The sequence below is a fragment of the Gobio gobio genome (assembly GCF_949357685.1).
Source record: "Gobio gobio genome assembly, chromosome: 6".
Lineage (NCBI taxonomy): Eukaryota > Metazoa > Chordata > Actinopteri > Cypriniformes > Gobionidae > Gobio > Gobio gobio.
In genome coordinates this window covers 16,423,249-16,437,145 of record NC_137102.1, presented here as the reverse complement: position 1 = coordinate 16,437,145, position 13,897 = coordinate 16,423,249, and the positions used below count along the sequence as shown (strand labels likewise).

The window sequence follows — 13,897 nt, the reverse complement described above, 5'->3', positions numbered from 1 at the left end:
CAAAGGCAAGTCAGGGTTACATATGAGGAATTATGGCCTGTTCTGCTCACATGGAAATGCTGGATGAAAACACTGATTCTTTCAGAGGCTGGGAATCAATTGTGTGGCATGGATTTCACCTGGAGGACTGGAAGAGACATGGAATCATTAACAGAGTTGCCTATTTTGAGGTAATTAGCCGACTTGAATTACATTTTGGCTTTATTTTTCTCCCTCACAGATGTACTGTTTTAAATGGAAACATTTACATATCCGAATGCATTGAATGGTTATATTTCTGCAGTTAATGAACTGTTTTTGTGTGCCACGTGTCCCCATGACTTACTAGTGATACAATTAAACAATATAATTATTAGTACAGTTAGATTTAACTAAAGTATTCACAGACCCTATCAGTATCAGGTCTTCACATGGGTCTCTAAAGAATAACAACCTAACGACACCATTGAATAGGGTGCTAAATTACAAATTAATGAATTTTATAATGGACATGTACGCAAAATGTGTAATAGTTTTATAAAAATGCTATATCTAAAAACTAATTGAAACCAATAAAAAAATATTTTGATATTTTTGCCACATTCTTTGAAATTATGTTTCTCTTCCGGGCCAGAACTGACCTGAATGCATTATGTTATATAAACATATATTTTAGAATATATTTTAATATGTTGTTTACCTAAAATATTTTACTTTTTAAAGCCATTGATGCTTAAGTGAAATGCTCAAGAAATTCCTGACATGTAAGCCAAATTATTATTATTCATATTATTATTATTGTTGTAACACTTTACAATAAGGTTTCATATGTTAACATTAGTTAATTAAATTAGTTAACAATGAACTGCACTTCTACAGCATATTCATTTTTATATTTACAAAAATGTATTATTAATATCAAATTGTATGTTAACATTTGGTAATGCTCTGTGAACTTAACATGAACATTTTTATTAATTAACATTAACAAAGACTAATACATTCTGTAAACATATGCTGTTCATTGTTGGTTTAACTAAATCATTAATGTCAACAAATGAGACCTTATTGTAATTATTATTATTTTTATGAGGTATTAATGTAGATTATTAAGTTATCGGCAGAAATAATTCTTAGAAATTATAGTGTCAATTATCCAACAAAAATACCAAAACAAACAATCCTTATTGTTAGGTGATCTCTTTTTAACTCTAATCTCTACTTTAACTCTGTGTTGATATGTAATAAATAATAATGAAACTAATGAAAATGTTTTCATTTGATATGGAAGAGGGTTCCTGAGAAGGACTCTGTCATGGTCTATCTCTGTGTGTGGTGGTCATCTATTTTCACAGTAGGGCTGATATCTCAATGCTGTGCTCTATATTTCTTCATACTTCAAGCTGATAATCAAGACTAGAATATCAATGAAAGTCCATATTAAAGCTTGACGGGGGGCCGTCTCCTCTTACCAGAAGGATTAAACTCAAAGCACTTGATGATATGATAGTTGGCAGTGTTATTGGAGTTCAGCGGGGCTGATGAATTGCCCCTCACCGTCAGAGACAAATTTAGACCAGCTTGTAGCTCCAAATCCAAGACATGCCCCTCACGTCTCTTCGCTGGTGGGCGTCCGTGTGCATGTGCCTGCACTACATGAGAGACATATTTCTGCAGACACAGCTCACAAATACTCTGAATAAAGTATACCAGGCCCTGTCTTCTGGAAATAAAAAGTCATGCATGATTGATAGTGTTTGGAATCTCAAAATGTGGTAACCTGAGCAAAATTATGCAACTATGTCAACAAGATACTCTGTGATACCCAACTCGATATGCCAGTGAGGTCATCATGAGCATGCCATCTCTTACCACGTGACTGTGAGGGTCCGATCGTCCCCCCCCTTGCATCAGTATACCGACCACCAAAATCAGGGCTCAGCTTCATCCCCTCAGCAGGGATCATGGAATGTAGGCTATGGACTTAAGGAATCTCTTCACCGTAGCCCATTTCATAAAGGCCAGGTGTGAGCACGGTCTGAAAGCTAGTGTCACCAAGGATAAGAATTATATCTTTTTTGAGGTGGAGATCCTGGACCCCAATAGCAAGGCGCAACTCTGCTACCTGGATAAGGTGCGTTGGCTTGCTAGTGTTTGCATTGAGTAGTGATGTTTTAATATTATTCATATCCTACTATTATTTATTTATTATTCTTTTGAAGTACTTTTTATGTTTATATTGTTATTTTATGTGTTTTGTCAATTTGTATTATTTTTTTATTTATTTATTTTTATTTCTGTTTTAGTCATTGTATTTATTGTAGTACTGTAGTAGTTGAAAAGGCACATTTTCTAATTTCTGTTTAAAGTTTTTTCATCAAATATAAATATTTTAGTTTAGTTTTTTCAGTAAAAAAAAAAGTTAATAGTTTTTGTTTTTGTTAACGATAACATCAATGGCATTGAGTCTCAAATCATATTTAACTATTTCAAAAGTTTCAATTCTTGAACTTTTTCAGGTGGAGCCCAATGCCACTATCGCAGAGATCAAGACATTGTTGCACAAAATTTGTAAGTGATTTTGGTTCTTGACCTCCTAAGTCTTTTGAATGTAGTATTTTTTCATGTCATTGCATTGTTTAGAGCAAAAGAAACAAATGGGGGAAATGTTATGCCATGCCTTCATAAGGACTCCAGGACTGAAATTACATTAATAGGCAAAAACATTGGGATATTTTTTTTTTTTTTCATTCACCAATACATTTTTAGGTTTCACGATTTTTTTTTACCAAACTTTGTTTAAAGGTGATTCTCAACTACACTCTAAAAAGTGATTAGTCGACTTTACTTAAAAAAATTGAGGAAACCCATTACATTAATTCAATTAAGTAAGCATAACTTAATTGCGTCAGTTTGTTCTTACTTAAACCATTTGTTTTGTCAACTTAATTTGATTTGTGATCTGAGGAAGAGTACTCTCCGAGTGCATTGCTGCATGAATAAAGAAATTGCTTTGTTTGATTATTTTGGGCTTTATTTTACCATTTTATTTGTTGTCTTTTGTCAGTATAACCCCAATAACAACAGCAAATAAAATTGTAATGGTCTTATTAATAAAAAATAATCATAAAAAATAAAAAAAAGTCTGTGTGTGACTCAAGCGGTCAATTGCAAGATATTGTCACAAGTATAACAACCCAATTAAAAGTTATATCAACCCAATTAAAAGTTTATGCCATATGTTAGCAATAAAATGTTAAAAGATCATTATTTTACATGAAATATAGTCATGTAAATATGTATATATATATCATATTTATTTCTTCCTTTCCTTTGAAATCAAATAACTGTGATTTCTTGCATCGCTGCATCAATAGGAAGAGAATTACAATAATATGAAAGTTCCAAGTGACCAAACGGAATACTGATCACAATAATGGTGAGAGGAAATGGAGGAAATGAGTGAAAAGTCTATTAAATATTGCCACACCTCAAAAACCTCTTGCCCAACTTTTTTCTTTTTTTTTTTGCTTTGGCAAAATGGTATTCAAACCAGTCAAGTAATGTTTACTTTGGTTTTCTAAGTAACAAAGGCATAGCATGCAAACAGTAGAGATTACTAAATTGGTTTAAGTAAGTCCAACAAATTATTATATGTTATGAAAGATAGAACGGAATGAATTGATATACCATTCCATATACCACTTTATGCAATATGTGGGTAAAAATGGCCATGGGTTTTCCCATGCAATGTATCTATACACTGTCTCTAATTTGCATATTAATGTGTTCTTGGAGCAACATGTAATGAAAAATGAAGTGTAAAAAAGGGGGGTAATAGTTGGCAATATGTTTGATATGACTATTGATATGTAATTTCTTTCCCTGTTCACTTGTTGTGTCTCCTAAAATGCTTTGAAATGATTTAAGTCCTGGTGTCCTCTATAGTGGACATGTATGAAATCAATGCCCTGTTTTGTAACAGCAAGTCATATTTTGATTAGAAACCCCATAATATTTTCCTGAGATGTTGATTTATAACAAGCAATTAGAAAATTAGTCAGATTTAAATTGTAACTACAAAATATTACAAAATATAATAATATTTCTATAAGTGTGCTACATTTGATCATTCAGTCGTTTTTAAAGACCAAGGAGAAGTTGTTGTTCTGGTGAAACCTCAAAACAAATGGTATCTCTGAAAAGTCCTGAATGTGCTCTTTACAGGACATCCAGACTTAGAACTGTGACATGTATGATGTCAGAGAAATTAGAACTAAAATATTATGTCCTCGTAGGTGGAAAGTGGCTGACTAAATTTGATATGCTTATTCAAGCTCTGAAGCTTACATATATGTAGTAATATGACTAAGCTGTAGTAAATATTACAATTCTTGAAATCCCTGCAGATCCCAAGTTTTATCCATCAAGACAGGCCCTGAAGCTGCATCCTGGTAAACTTACTTTTTATTTTTTATTGAATATTTTCTATTCTATTCTATCCAACATCCTGTGTTCACCAGCATTGCAAAATCTTGCAAGTTCTTGCAAGTTCTTTCAAAGCCAGTAAATGCACTGAACTTCACCAAACCTTCAAAGGAGAAGGTAAAATAAAAAAATATATATAAGAATTAAAGCCTAATACAGTAGCCACAGCCAGATGCTTTTGCCATCTTAGATCTGCAACAGCTGTGGCACATATGTGCACGTCTGCATTTCTCTGGCCTGAATGTCAGGCATCATTTCACACTGGAGAAGGCGAGATTGAGAAAACTTCAGCTTTTAAAAAAACTAAAGCTGTTCATACTGCATTATTTATGAACATGTTGTTTTTATAATACCTAAACTTGGGTGCATTTCTATTGATATTTCTTTATGTTATGACTGACTTGATTGATTCTCAGAGGGAAAAGCCCTCAGTGATGATGATGTGCTGGAGGATCTACCGGTTGGCATGACTGCAACGATGTTCTTCCAGGACCTCGGCCCACAGTTAGGCTGGACTATGGTAAATCTGATGTATACACTTATTTAGACATTAGCCGTTCATATTGTGTGCATGCCAGTAATTTTTTTTGGGGGGGGGCTGATTGTAGGTATTTCTGGCAGAGTGTCTTGGGCCGCTTTTCATTTACCTGCTGTTCTACTATCGGCTTCCATACATCTACGGGCCTGAGTATGACTACACCCAAAGCCCATTGAAAATTGTCAAGTGAGTTCAGGGTGAAAAAATCTTGTTCATTGATGAATGCTGATGAACAGAATATTTATCACACTTCAATTCAGTTTTGTTGGTGTAAACTAATGTACACTCTAAAAAAATTGTTCTATATGGCACCAAATATGGTTCTTGGCTCGTAATCATAGGGGAACCTTTTTAATTGCTATATAGCATAAATTTTGGTGCTTCAGTGGTTCTTCAGCGGTTCTTCAGAGGTTCTTCACCGTTTTTGACTAAGGTGCTATATAGCACCGCTAACTATGGTGCTATATAGCACCGCTACCATATACAGAACATGTTAAGATATGGTGCTATATAGTGCCAAAAGTGGTTCCTCTATGATTACGACGAAGAACCATTTTTGGTCCCATATAGAACCTTTTTTTTAGAGTGTATTTAGGTTGGTTCAGTGGTGTTAAATAGTATTTTTGACTTTAGATGCTACACCATGAAACACATTTTTTAAGTTGAATCTGTGAAAATGAATGATGAATAATTTACCAAATGTGTGGCAAACAGTTTGCTAGTGGTTTATATTTGACCCTGCTGATACAGGCTGGCTTGCTGGTGCCACACTCTTCATTACATTAAGAGGCTTGTGGAAACTATTTTTATCCATCGCTTTTCTGACGGAACGTTACCTTTACGCACCATCATGCTGGTATGTTTATGTCTGTATTGTTTCATGTAATATATTATTATATATATATATATTAGTACTTCTTTCTCTGTTTTTAATATGCCCCTTGCTGTTTTTAAGCACTACAGAATAAGACAGCATACTTTCCAAAGTCTTATTGTTACAATCTTTCCTGTCTTGGCACATTAGCTAATGTGTCTGAAGTGCTTATGACATTGGCATTAGTTTGGTGGTGTCAGTGAAGCGTTGAGGAGCTTTAGGGGGGACATTTGGCTGCTTTCCATTAAGTGTCATCTTGCTGGTTTAAATGATGCCCCTACAATATCTTTCAACACACTGGGAAAACATATGGTTTGCCCATATGGAAGAGTCATTCAAAATATTGCCTGGATGCTGCTAACCATGCAAATGAGAAAGCTTAAATTAAGTAAAACATAGCTACAGTATACAATTAAGGTTTGCCTTTAACATAAAGTCAGGTATTATTATTTGAGCAGTTACTGTGTATTATATGATCCTTACACAAATGTAAAATGTAATTTATTTAGCTTTGTCTATACTACTGGGGGTTTGCATCATGGCAGGCATATTACATCAACCATCCACTCTACACACCACCAAGTAAGTGTCCATTATGTCACACATTAGATTAGTTTGTGTGCCACATATTAACTCCTGATTGTTTCTCTAGGCTATGGGAGACTCCAAATCTACTCTGCACTGGCAATGTTTTTGGTAAGTATGTCAAAAGCTCTATTAATTAAAGTAAAATTTTAAATATTTAAACATTTTAAATAACAAAATGTTATTAATGAGAGAGTGCAAAAAGTAATGTTCTTCCAAACCATGCCTTTACCTAAATTTGATAAACCTATAATAATGATTAATATTTTAGAGCTGTTGGGACTGATTTCATGGAAAATTGCATACATAGGTACATACATCATTCACATGTGAAAGTCATGTCATGTGTTTTGCAAAATCATTCAGAGGTTTGAAACGATAAAAAAACGTCACACACTGGTTATGCCTGCTGGTCAGAGAAAACTCAAAACATGCATACAAACACTTTTTACAAACCAATTGCAAATACTGAAAGTGTAATCTATTGTTCTATGCTACAAGCTATTAACAAATCATCTAATACCATTAAATATGAAGTGTCTGTATATTGTGTTATTTTATACATTTGTAGGAATTGTTTTGTTTGTTTTATTGAGTTTGGTTAATCTGGCCAAAAATAAACTTTTAACAACAACTCAAGGTTAGGACTGTAACCCTGGTTCCTTGTGTAGGGAACGATACACTGCATCATGTTGTTGACACTTTGGGTACGCTTCCGTGTGACCAGTGTTTGAAGCACATGTGAAATCACACTAATTCCATTGGCTGCCGGTAGTCATATGACTTCAAGTGGCACATGGGAGCCTGTAGAACTCATATTGAGTCAGTAAAATTGTATAAATGTTTGTGGAAAGGACCATTCTACCGCATCACAAGAAGATCCAGACAGCAAAGCTTTCAAAGAAACCATGCTTTGAAAGATAGAGTGGGCTCTAAAGGCCCTATTATACTCACGGCGATGCTCTTTTCCGTTCTTTGCTTAGGGGTAAAATTAAGTTTGAACTATGTGAGCAGCACAATATACGGTTAGCGAACATCTGATGCTGTCCACACGCGTTTAGATGAATATGTAACTATATGCTGTGCACTTTCCTCTCAGTAGCAAAATAAACACACAACAAAATATGCGAAAACAGTGTCTCGTTTCATTAGAAGTACAAATTCATTTTATACTATAAAGCGGCTCTCCAGTGTTCATGTTTTCACTCGTGGACGTCTGACCTCGACGGAATGAAGAGGAATAATGAACCAGAGAAGATTTTCATGTGAAAGAAAGCGGAGCCTCCTCGCACACCTACCCATTACGTAATCACCACGGACCAATGGAAGCACAAAAGTGTTTACATTTACATTTATGTATTTAGCAGACGCTTTTATCCAAAGCGACTTACTACCGAGGAGTACAAGAAGCGATCCGTCATGAAGAGGCAACGAAACATAAAAAGTGCCTGAAGTACTACGTTTTGGACGTTACCCAGAGGAACACATACTAGGGCAGGGAAGGATTAGAGGAAAATAGAAGGAAAATTATTATTTTTTTCTCTCAAAATGAGGTTAAGGGCTCATGGAAGAGGTGAGTTTTCAGCTGTCTTTTGAATGTTGTCAGTGATTCTGCAATTCGGATGGAGGTGGGAAGATCGTTCCACCAGCAGGGAACGGCGAATGTAAATGTTCTGGAGAGGGATTTTCGGCGTCTCTGTGATGGTACCATAAGCCGTTGCTCCTTAGCTGAGCGAAGGCTTATTTTCTGGAAAGCTTTGGCAAGCTTTTTTTAAGTTACTCCCAAAATGAACTCCAAACAAAGTTTGTTTTGGCCTGATTTGGTTCGAAATGACGTCACATTTAGTTCGTTCTTCGATTTCGCTTGAAGTATGTCGGGCCTTAATCCCTAGGGGTGAAGGTACTCCACACACTCCATAGGCCTCAGAAATAGCCTGCTCAATCCAGTGTGCTACAGACAGCTTAGAAGCTGCAGAGCCCCTGCTGCCTGCTCCAAAACATACTGTTCTGATTTACGCCAATGGCCTGAGCGGTGGACATAAAGGCTAAGGGCTCAAACAGGGTATAAGAGATTAAGCCTCTCTTGATCTGCAGATTAAAAAGGCGTAGGATAGAAGTCCACTGAATGTGGGACTGAGAAAGGCACCTTCAGAACATAATCTGGCCTAGAATGTAGAATAACTTGAATTCCACCAGGGGGAAAATCTGAGCAGGAGGAGGCAACTGACAGGGCCTGCAATTTTCCTACACTCTTTAGGGAGGAAATTCCAAGGAGAAAGGCTACTGGTAGAGTCAGAGCTTTACTCAAGAGGCTTAAATGCTGCCATAGCCAGACCTTCTAGGACAATAGCAAGGTCCCAAAAAGGAACTCTGGACCGGGAAAAAGGCCTAAGATGTCTCGCCCCCTTCAAGAAACGAGTCACCAAAGGATGCCTCCCCAGGGATGCACCATTAATGGGTATGTGGCTAGCAGAAACGGCTGCCACATACAGCTTAATTGTAGATGGAGTCAACCCAGCAGGAAAGTAGTCTCAACAGTAACCTGGTTCCAGGTGATGCTGTCTGCACCACAAGGAAAGTAGGCTTCACTTGAAGGCGTACAGTTTCCTAGTGGATGGAGCCCTAGCACTTAGGATGGTCTCAACAACCTCAGTTAAAAGATCAACACCTAAGAGATGGTCCCCTCCATATTTTGGGTCGGGTGATAAATTGTGTCCCCTGCCTGAGGCAGACGATCCCTTCAGACAGATATCTCACATGAAGAGCCGTCCAGGAGAGATATCAGTTCTGAAAACCAAACTCGGGCTGGCCAAAATGGGGCTATGAGCAAACCCTGCACTGGTGTCATGTCTGCACCATTGCATCCAGCCCCAAGGGTACTGAAGGTGTGAGAGAGGACCAAAGCGGACAGTGTGTCGAAGTCTCTGATGCGAACAGGTCCACATCCTCTCTGCTGGTGAGAACAACTTGTCCTGAGTGCAGAGCAAAATCTGGCACACCAGTCTGAACAGAGTATGAACCCAGGATCTCGACACCTCAGTGTGGACAGGGGCTTGGCCTTCCTCCTCAGAAAAGAGAGCCAAGCAGGAACTGGGCACTCTTATAGAGAGAAGCTCACAATGCACGCAGCCGGCCCAGCAACCTCGAGAGCGGACTGTGCATGCTCTACTCCCAAACAAACAACACAAGTCATGTGAGTCACCAGCCCTAATGTTGTGAGGACATGGAGACACACACTTCATAAATCGCTTGCTTGCCATCATTCCAACCTTTTTCTTTTAGACAAGCAAGCAATAAATAAGACAGACGATATCATGTCAAATGACTACCGGCAGCCAGATTTCACATGGTCACGTGAAAGTGTTTCCATAGCATCAACAAAATGACGCAGTATTGAGTTCCCTCGAAAGGGAACCACATAGTATACAATGGTCCATGGGTTTACAGAGCTCTTCGCACCCTAGCGGTCAACATTTCAAAATAGTTATGCCGTAAAAGCCTTGTTTGATTAAATCATGTGACTTTGGCAGTTTGATACACACTCCGAATCACTGATTTGAAGTCAAAGATTTCGAAGTTTCACAAAGCAGCATTTCGAAAGTGCCAATCACTAGCGAAAAGTATCTCCAGCTGTGCGTACCGTGAAACTGAAGGTTTGTTGCCACAACAAACAAGAAATACCATCCATGTATCATTCAATACGGCAAACCTCCAGGAAATTACTGGTTGTAAAAACAAAGAAACTGTTATTTATGTGTCCATCTGCTCTGATAAGATGTCCTGTATCAATGTGACACTGGTGCCTCCATGCAGAAGAGCAGAGCCAAAGCCCAACCAAAATAATGTTCCACAAGTTTTATTTTTTACCAGCTAGAGAACCATAAGTTACATAGTGTAGCTTTAATTTTAGATAGCTGTTTTTTTTTCTCTCCATCATCTCTTTGTCTATTCATTTTTATTCAGGTCTGTGAGTTTGGCAATCTCTCAGTTCATCTGATTCTGAATCGAATCAGCTGTAACGGTGAGCCCTAATAAAGATTCATCTCTTTAGTTGTGTGGGCGTAATCATGACCGAACAAGACAGACAATTAAACCCAGTTATTGTGATTAATTACCATTTCTTTCTTCCTTTTCACAAAGGGAATGTGTGGGTGTATGCTGTAAAATTATATCTCATGAATACCTGCATCAGATACTAGATATTCTCTTGAATGAATCCTTAACGCTTTAGTTTCTCGAATATTATCCAGTTATATATCAAGTTTTCATTATAACCTTACAATTTTCTCACACATCGACAGGGTCCAGGCCTACAGAGATTCCTTATCCCACAAAGAATCCATTCACTTGGCTGTTTTTCTTCGTGTCCTGCCCTAACTACACATATGAGGTTTGTCAAGTGTACAGAGCAAGCTTTTTCATGTCAAAAAAAGCTGTACTTTTGGAACATCTGGGGTTGTGTCCGCACCTGTAGAGAGCAGCTAGATCACAGATATGTGAAATGTTTCTGGTTAAAATATCTTTGTGGTCTTGAGAAATATTGTTTTGTGCAGTGATGCAACATTTGAAACCTGATTTTATTTCCAGGTGGGATCATGGATCAGCTTCACAGTCATGACACAGTGTGTTCCAGGTACACAATATTACAAACCATCTGCAGAGAGTCCAAATGTCTGAGAACACAACTCAGATGCAAAAATCTAATTGAAACCTGGGATTTAACAAAGTTGACGTATTTATGACGTAAAATGAATGAGTTATATTTAACGTTGAACTTTTTAGGAAACAATTTTTAAATAGTTATGCTGATTATGGTCACACGTTTTATAATGCTTTTGAAAGAGGTCTCTTATGCTTATCAGGCTGCATTAATTTGGTCAAAAATACAGTAAAAAACAGTAATTCCTGTGATGGCTAAGCTGAATTTTCAGCGTCATTACTCGGTAACACTTTATTTTACAGCGTCATTGTTACACATGTTACATGCAGTTACTATAGTAATAACTATATACAGTATGCATTGTTATATGCAACTAACCATAAACCAAACCAAATCCTAATAACCTATCGTAACCCATGTAGTTACTTAATATTACTCAGTACTTAAATGTATAGTTACAGTGTAACAAAGACACCTTAAAATAAAGGTTTAAGGTGACAGTTACATTGTACCTACTCAAATAAGTAATATCTTACTTACTATAGAGTTACGATTAGGTTTAAGGTTATTGCAAATTATGTAATTATACATAATTTACTTTTATTACTATAGTAAGTACATGTAGTAACATGTAACTATATCACCTTAAAATAGGAAACCATGATACATCTTTTTCAGGGTTCTTTGATGAATAGAAAGTTCACTAAATAGCATTTATTTAAAATAAAAACATTTTGTAACATTATACATATCTTTACTGTCACTTTTGATCAGCTTAATGCATTCTTGCGGAATAAAAGTATCAAGTTATTTTAGACAGACTGACTTTTTGACCCCACTGTATATATTTTATGAGTATATATTTTGCTGCACCTGCCTAAGAACCATAACTCCTTTATATTTCTGCAGTTGGAGTTTTTGCTTTTTTGGGGTTTATTCAGATGACTATATGGGCTCGGGAAAAGCATAAAACCTACGGCCAGCAATTCGAAGACTATCCTGACCTGAGAACAGCCATCATTCCACTCTTCTTCTAGATCTGTTGGATAGAGGATGAACCTACATGCACTTTTGTCACTGGACTCTTCACCAAACAACATATTGTAAGCAGCAAAATAAGTCTACGCTTTCTGTCAGACCTTTTTTTTTCAGACACAATTAAGTTTGTGATATACTCTCCGAAGTATGAAATGGTAATTACTAGTAGTTATATTAATTATAAAGGTTATACTGCAAAGTCGAGGAAGGTTTACTGCCCAGACAGCAACATAGTGTCGGCCCAGATCCCACATATGTGCAGGAGGCGTATATGTATCACAAAACTTAAACATTTGCTTGACATCAAAGAGTAAGTTGAGTCTCGACTGAAGGTCTTCAGACCATCAAGCAGGAAACATGATGTACAGTGTGATCCTGTTTTATTGTTGATTATTCATTTTTGTATTCCATTAAAACATTTTGCAGAACATAGCTTAAGTGTTTTTGTAGTAAAGAAAATGTTACTGAAGATTTTTATTTCCCAGAAATAAGTGATTGTCAGTTTTCAACTGTCAGTATTTTCAAGACATGGTACAGAATAGTGTTTATTGTTAATGAAAACCATCTGTTGTATTATTGCATATTAAAACTATATTTGCTGAAAAGATTTACTGATGAATACAACTGAATCTCTCTATTCCTCAACGCGATGAGGTCAGGGTTTGGCTGTTGGTATAGATGCCATACGTGTGTATTCACTACATAAAAAAACACCTGCAAGCAAAATAAAGTGTAGAGAGTGCCAGCCAGCTGACCCTGAGAGAGAGTAACAATAAAAAGTGACTTTTTTGAAATAATGAAATGCTGCAAATCTGCATAAGTTTCAGGTTCTGATTATAGATTTCAAATTTATTTGAGCTCATACTGTTGATGTTTAACCAGTACAAAATCGATGTATTATCAAAGTTATATTAGAATGAAACATTTTGGTGAGTGCGTACACAGGCACTGCTGTAGCAGATGCTCTTTTGAAAGATTTGAACAACAAAGAACAATTGCAACACTAATATTTACAAATGTATAAACATAATGAACATTTCCGATTGTATAGGAAATGAAAGCAGGTTTTGTGTGCAACAACGTAGTCTTTTTCAAGAGTTATATACATCTACTTCACCTGACCTGAATCAATCCATCAGCATTAATGTGTCAATGAAGGTTTTTCTTTCATTGGATGGAGATTGACCTTTGGCTCAAAAATGTCAAATATAATAAAAAAATCTATGCCATTAAACTTAATATAGATGCAGTTGGTTTTGTGTATAAATACATATATAAAAGGCTTTAGAGAACTTCACAAACAACATGCTGTCAGCCATGAGTTACTCAATCACTGTCACTTTGAAGCATCTGAGTTCATTTTATCTGTGTTTCGACGCGACTCTTTGTAGTGGCGAGATCTTTTTCTCCCGTCTTAGCCCGGATGCTCTGAGATGAGTTGGGACGGTATCTTCCTCTCCTGACTGTTGCTTGGCAAAACTCACAAACACCTGTAAGGCAGTGAAACAGAACAGTCCTGTCAGTCAATCTGCTGAGCACATCGAATTCAATCTCCGCATGGGGATGTCAACCAATAATTCATTTCTAATGGAAGGTCTCTAAAGCACAGCATGTCAATTTTACACAATCAAGATATTTCTCTTGTCTGCAGTCAAAGTGAAATGCTGAAATATGTCTTAACATGCTGTCGACAGCTGGTATGGATTGACACGAAAGAGATGTGTTGCTTGATGCT

At 36.6% G+C, this 13,897-nt stretch overlaps 2 protein-coding genes across 3 annotated transcripts in view; one reads left to right on the top strand and one right to left on the bottom strand.

Annotated features, from left to right (window-relative positions):
• The first annotated feature begins 1,891 nt into the window (after nt 1-1,891).
• Nucleotides 1,892-13,399, top strand: tecrl2b (trans-2,3-enoyl-CoA reductase-like 2b). Its single transcript, XM_079820532.1, has 12 exons — nt 1,892-2,113; nt 2,499-2,550; nt 4,389-4,433; nt 4,884-4,987; nt 5,076-5,191; nt 5,756-5,861; nt 6,389-6,461; nt 6,532-6,575; nt 10,428-10,485; nt 10,766-10,854; nt 11,052-11,097; nt 12,034-13,399. The coding sequence occupies exons 1-12, from the start codon at nt 1,958-1,960 to the stop codon at nt 12,159-12,161; spliced, it is 1,017 nt and encodes a 338-aa protein (XP_079676658.1). The 5' UTR covers nt 1,892-1,957; the 3' UTR covers nt 12,162-13,399.
• abca4b (ATP-binding cassette, sub-family A (ABC1), member 4b) overlaps nt 12,034-13,897 on the bottom strand; it is a 59,994-nt gene continuing 58,130 nt past the window's right edge. For both annotated transcript variants that reach the window (XM_079820529.1, XM_079820530.1), the window contains one exon: nt 12,034-13,652. In XM_079820529.1, coding sequence (XP_079676655.1) covers nt 13,524-13,652 — 129 coding nt within the window. In that variant the 3' untranslated portion in view covers nt 12,034-13,523. The remainder of the gene's footprint in view (nt 13,653-13,897) is intronic.

Coding starts and splice junctions, on each gene's coding strand:
- tecrl2b (XM_079820532.1), top strand. CDS start 1,958: ATGGACTTAAGGAATCTCTTCACCGTAGCCCATTTCATAAAGGCCAGG. Junction 2,551..4,388: donor GACATTGTTGCACAAAATTT/GTAAGTGATTTT, acceptor AAATCCCTGCAG/ATCCCAAGTTTTATCCATCA. Junction 5,192..5,755: donor AGCCCATTGAAAATTGTCAA/GTGAGTTCAGGG, acceptor CTGCTGATACAG/GCTGGCTTGCTGGTGCCACA.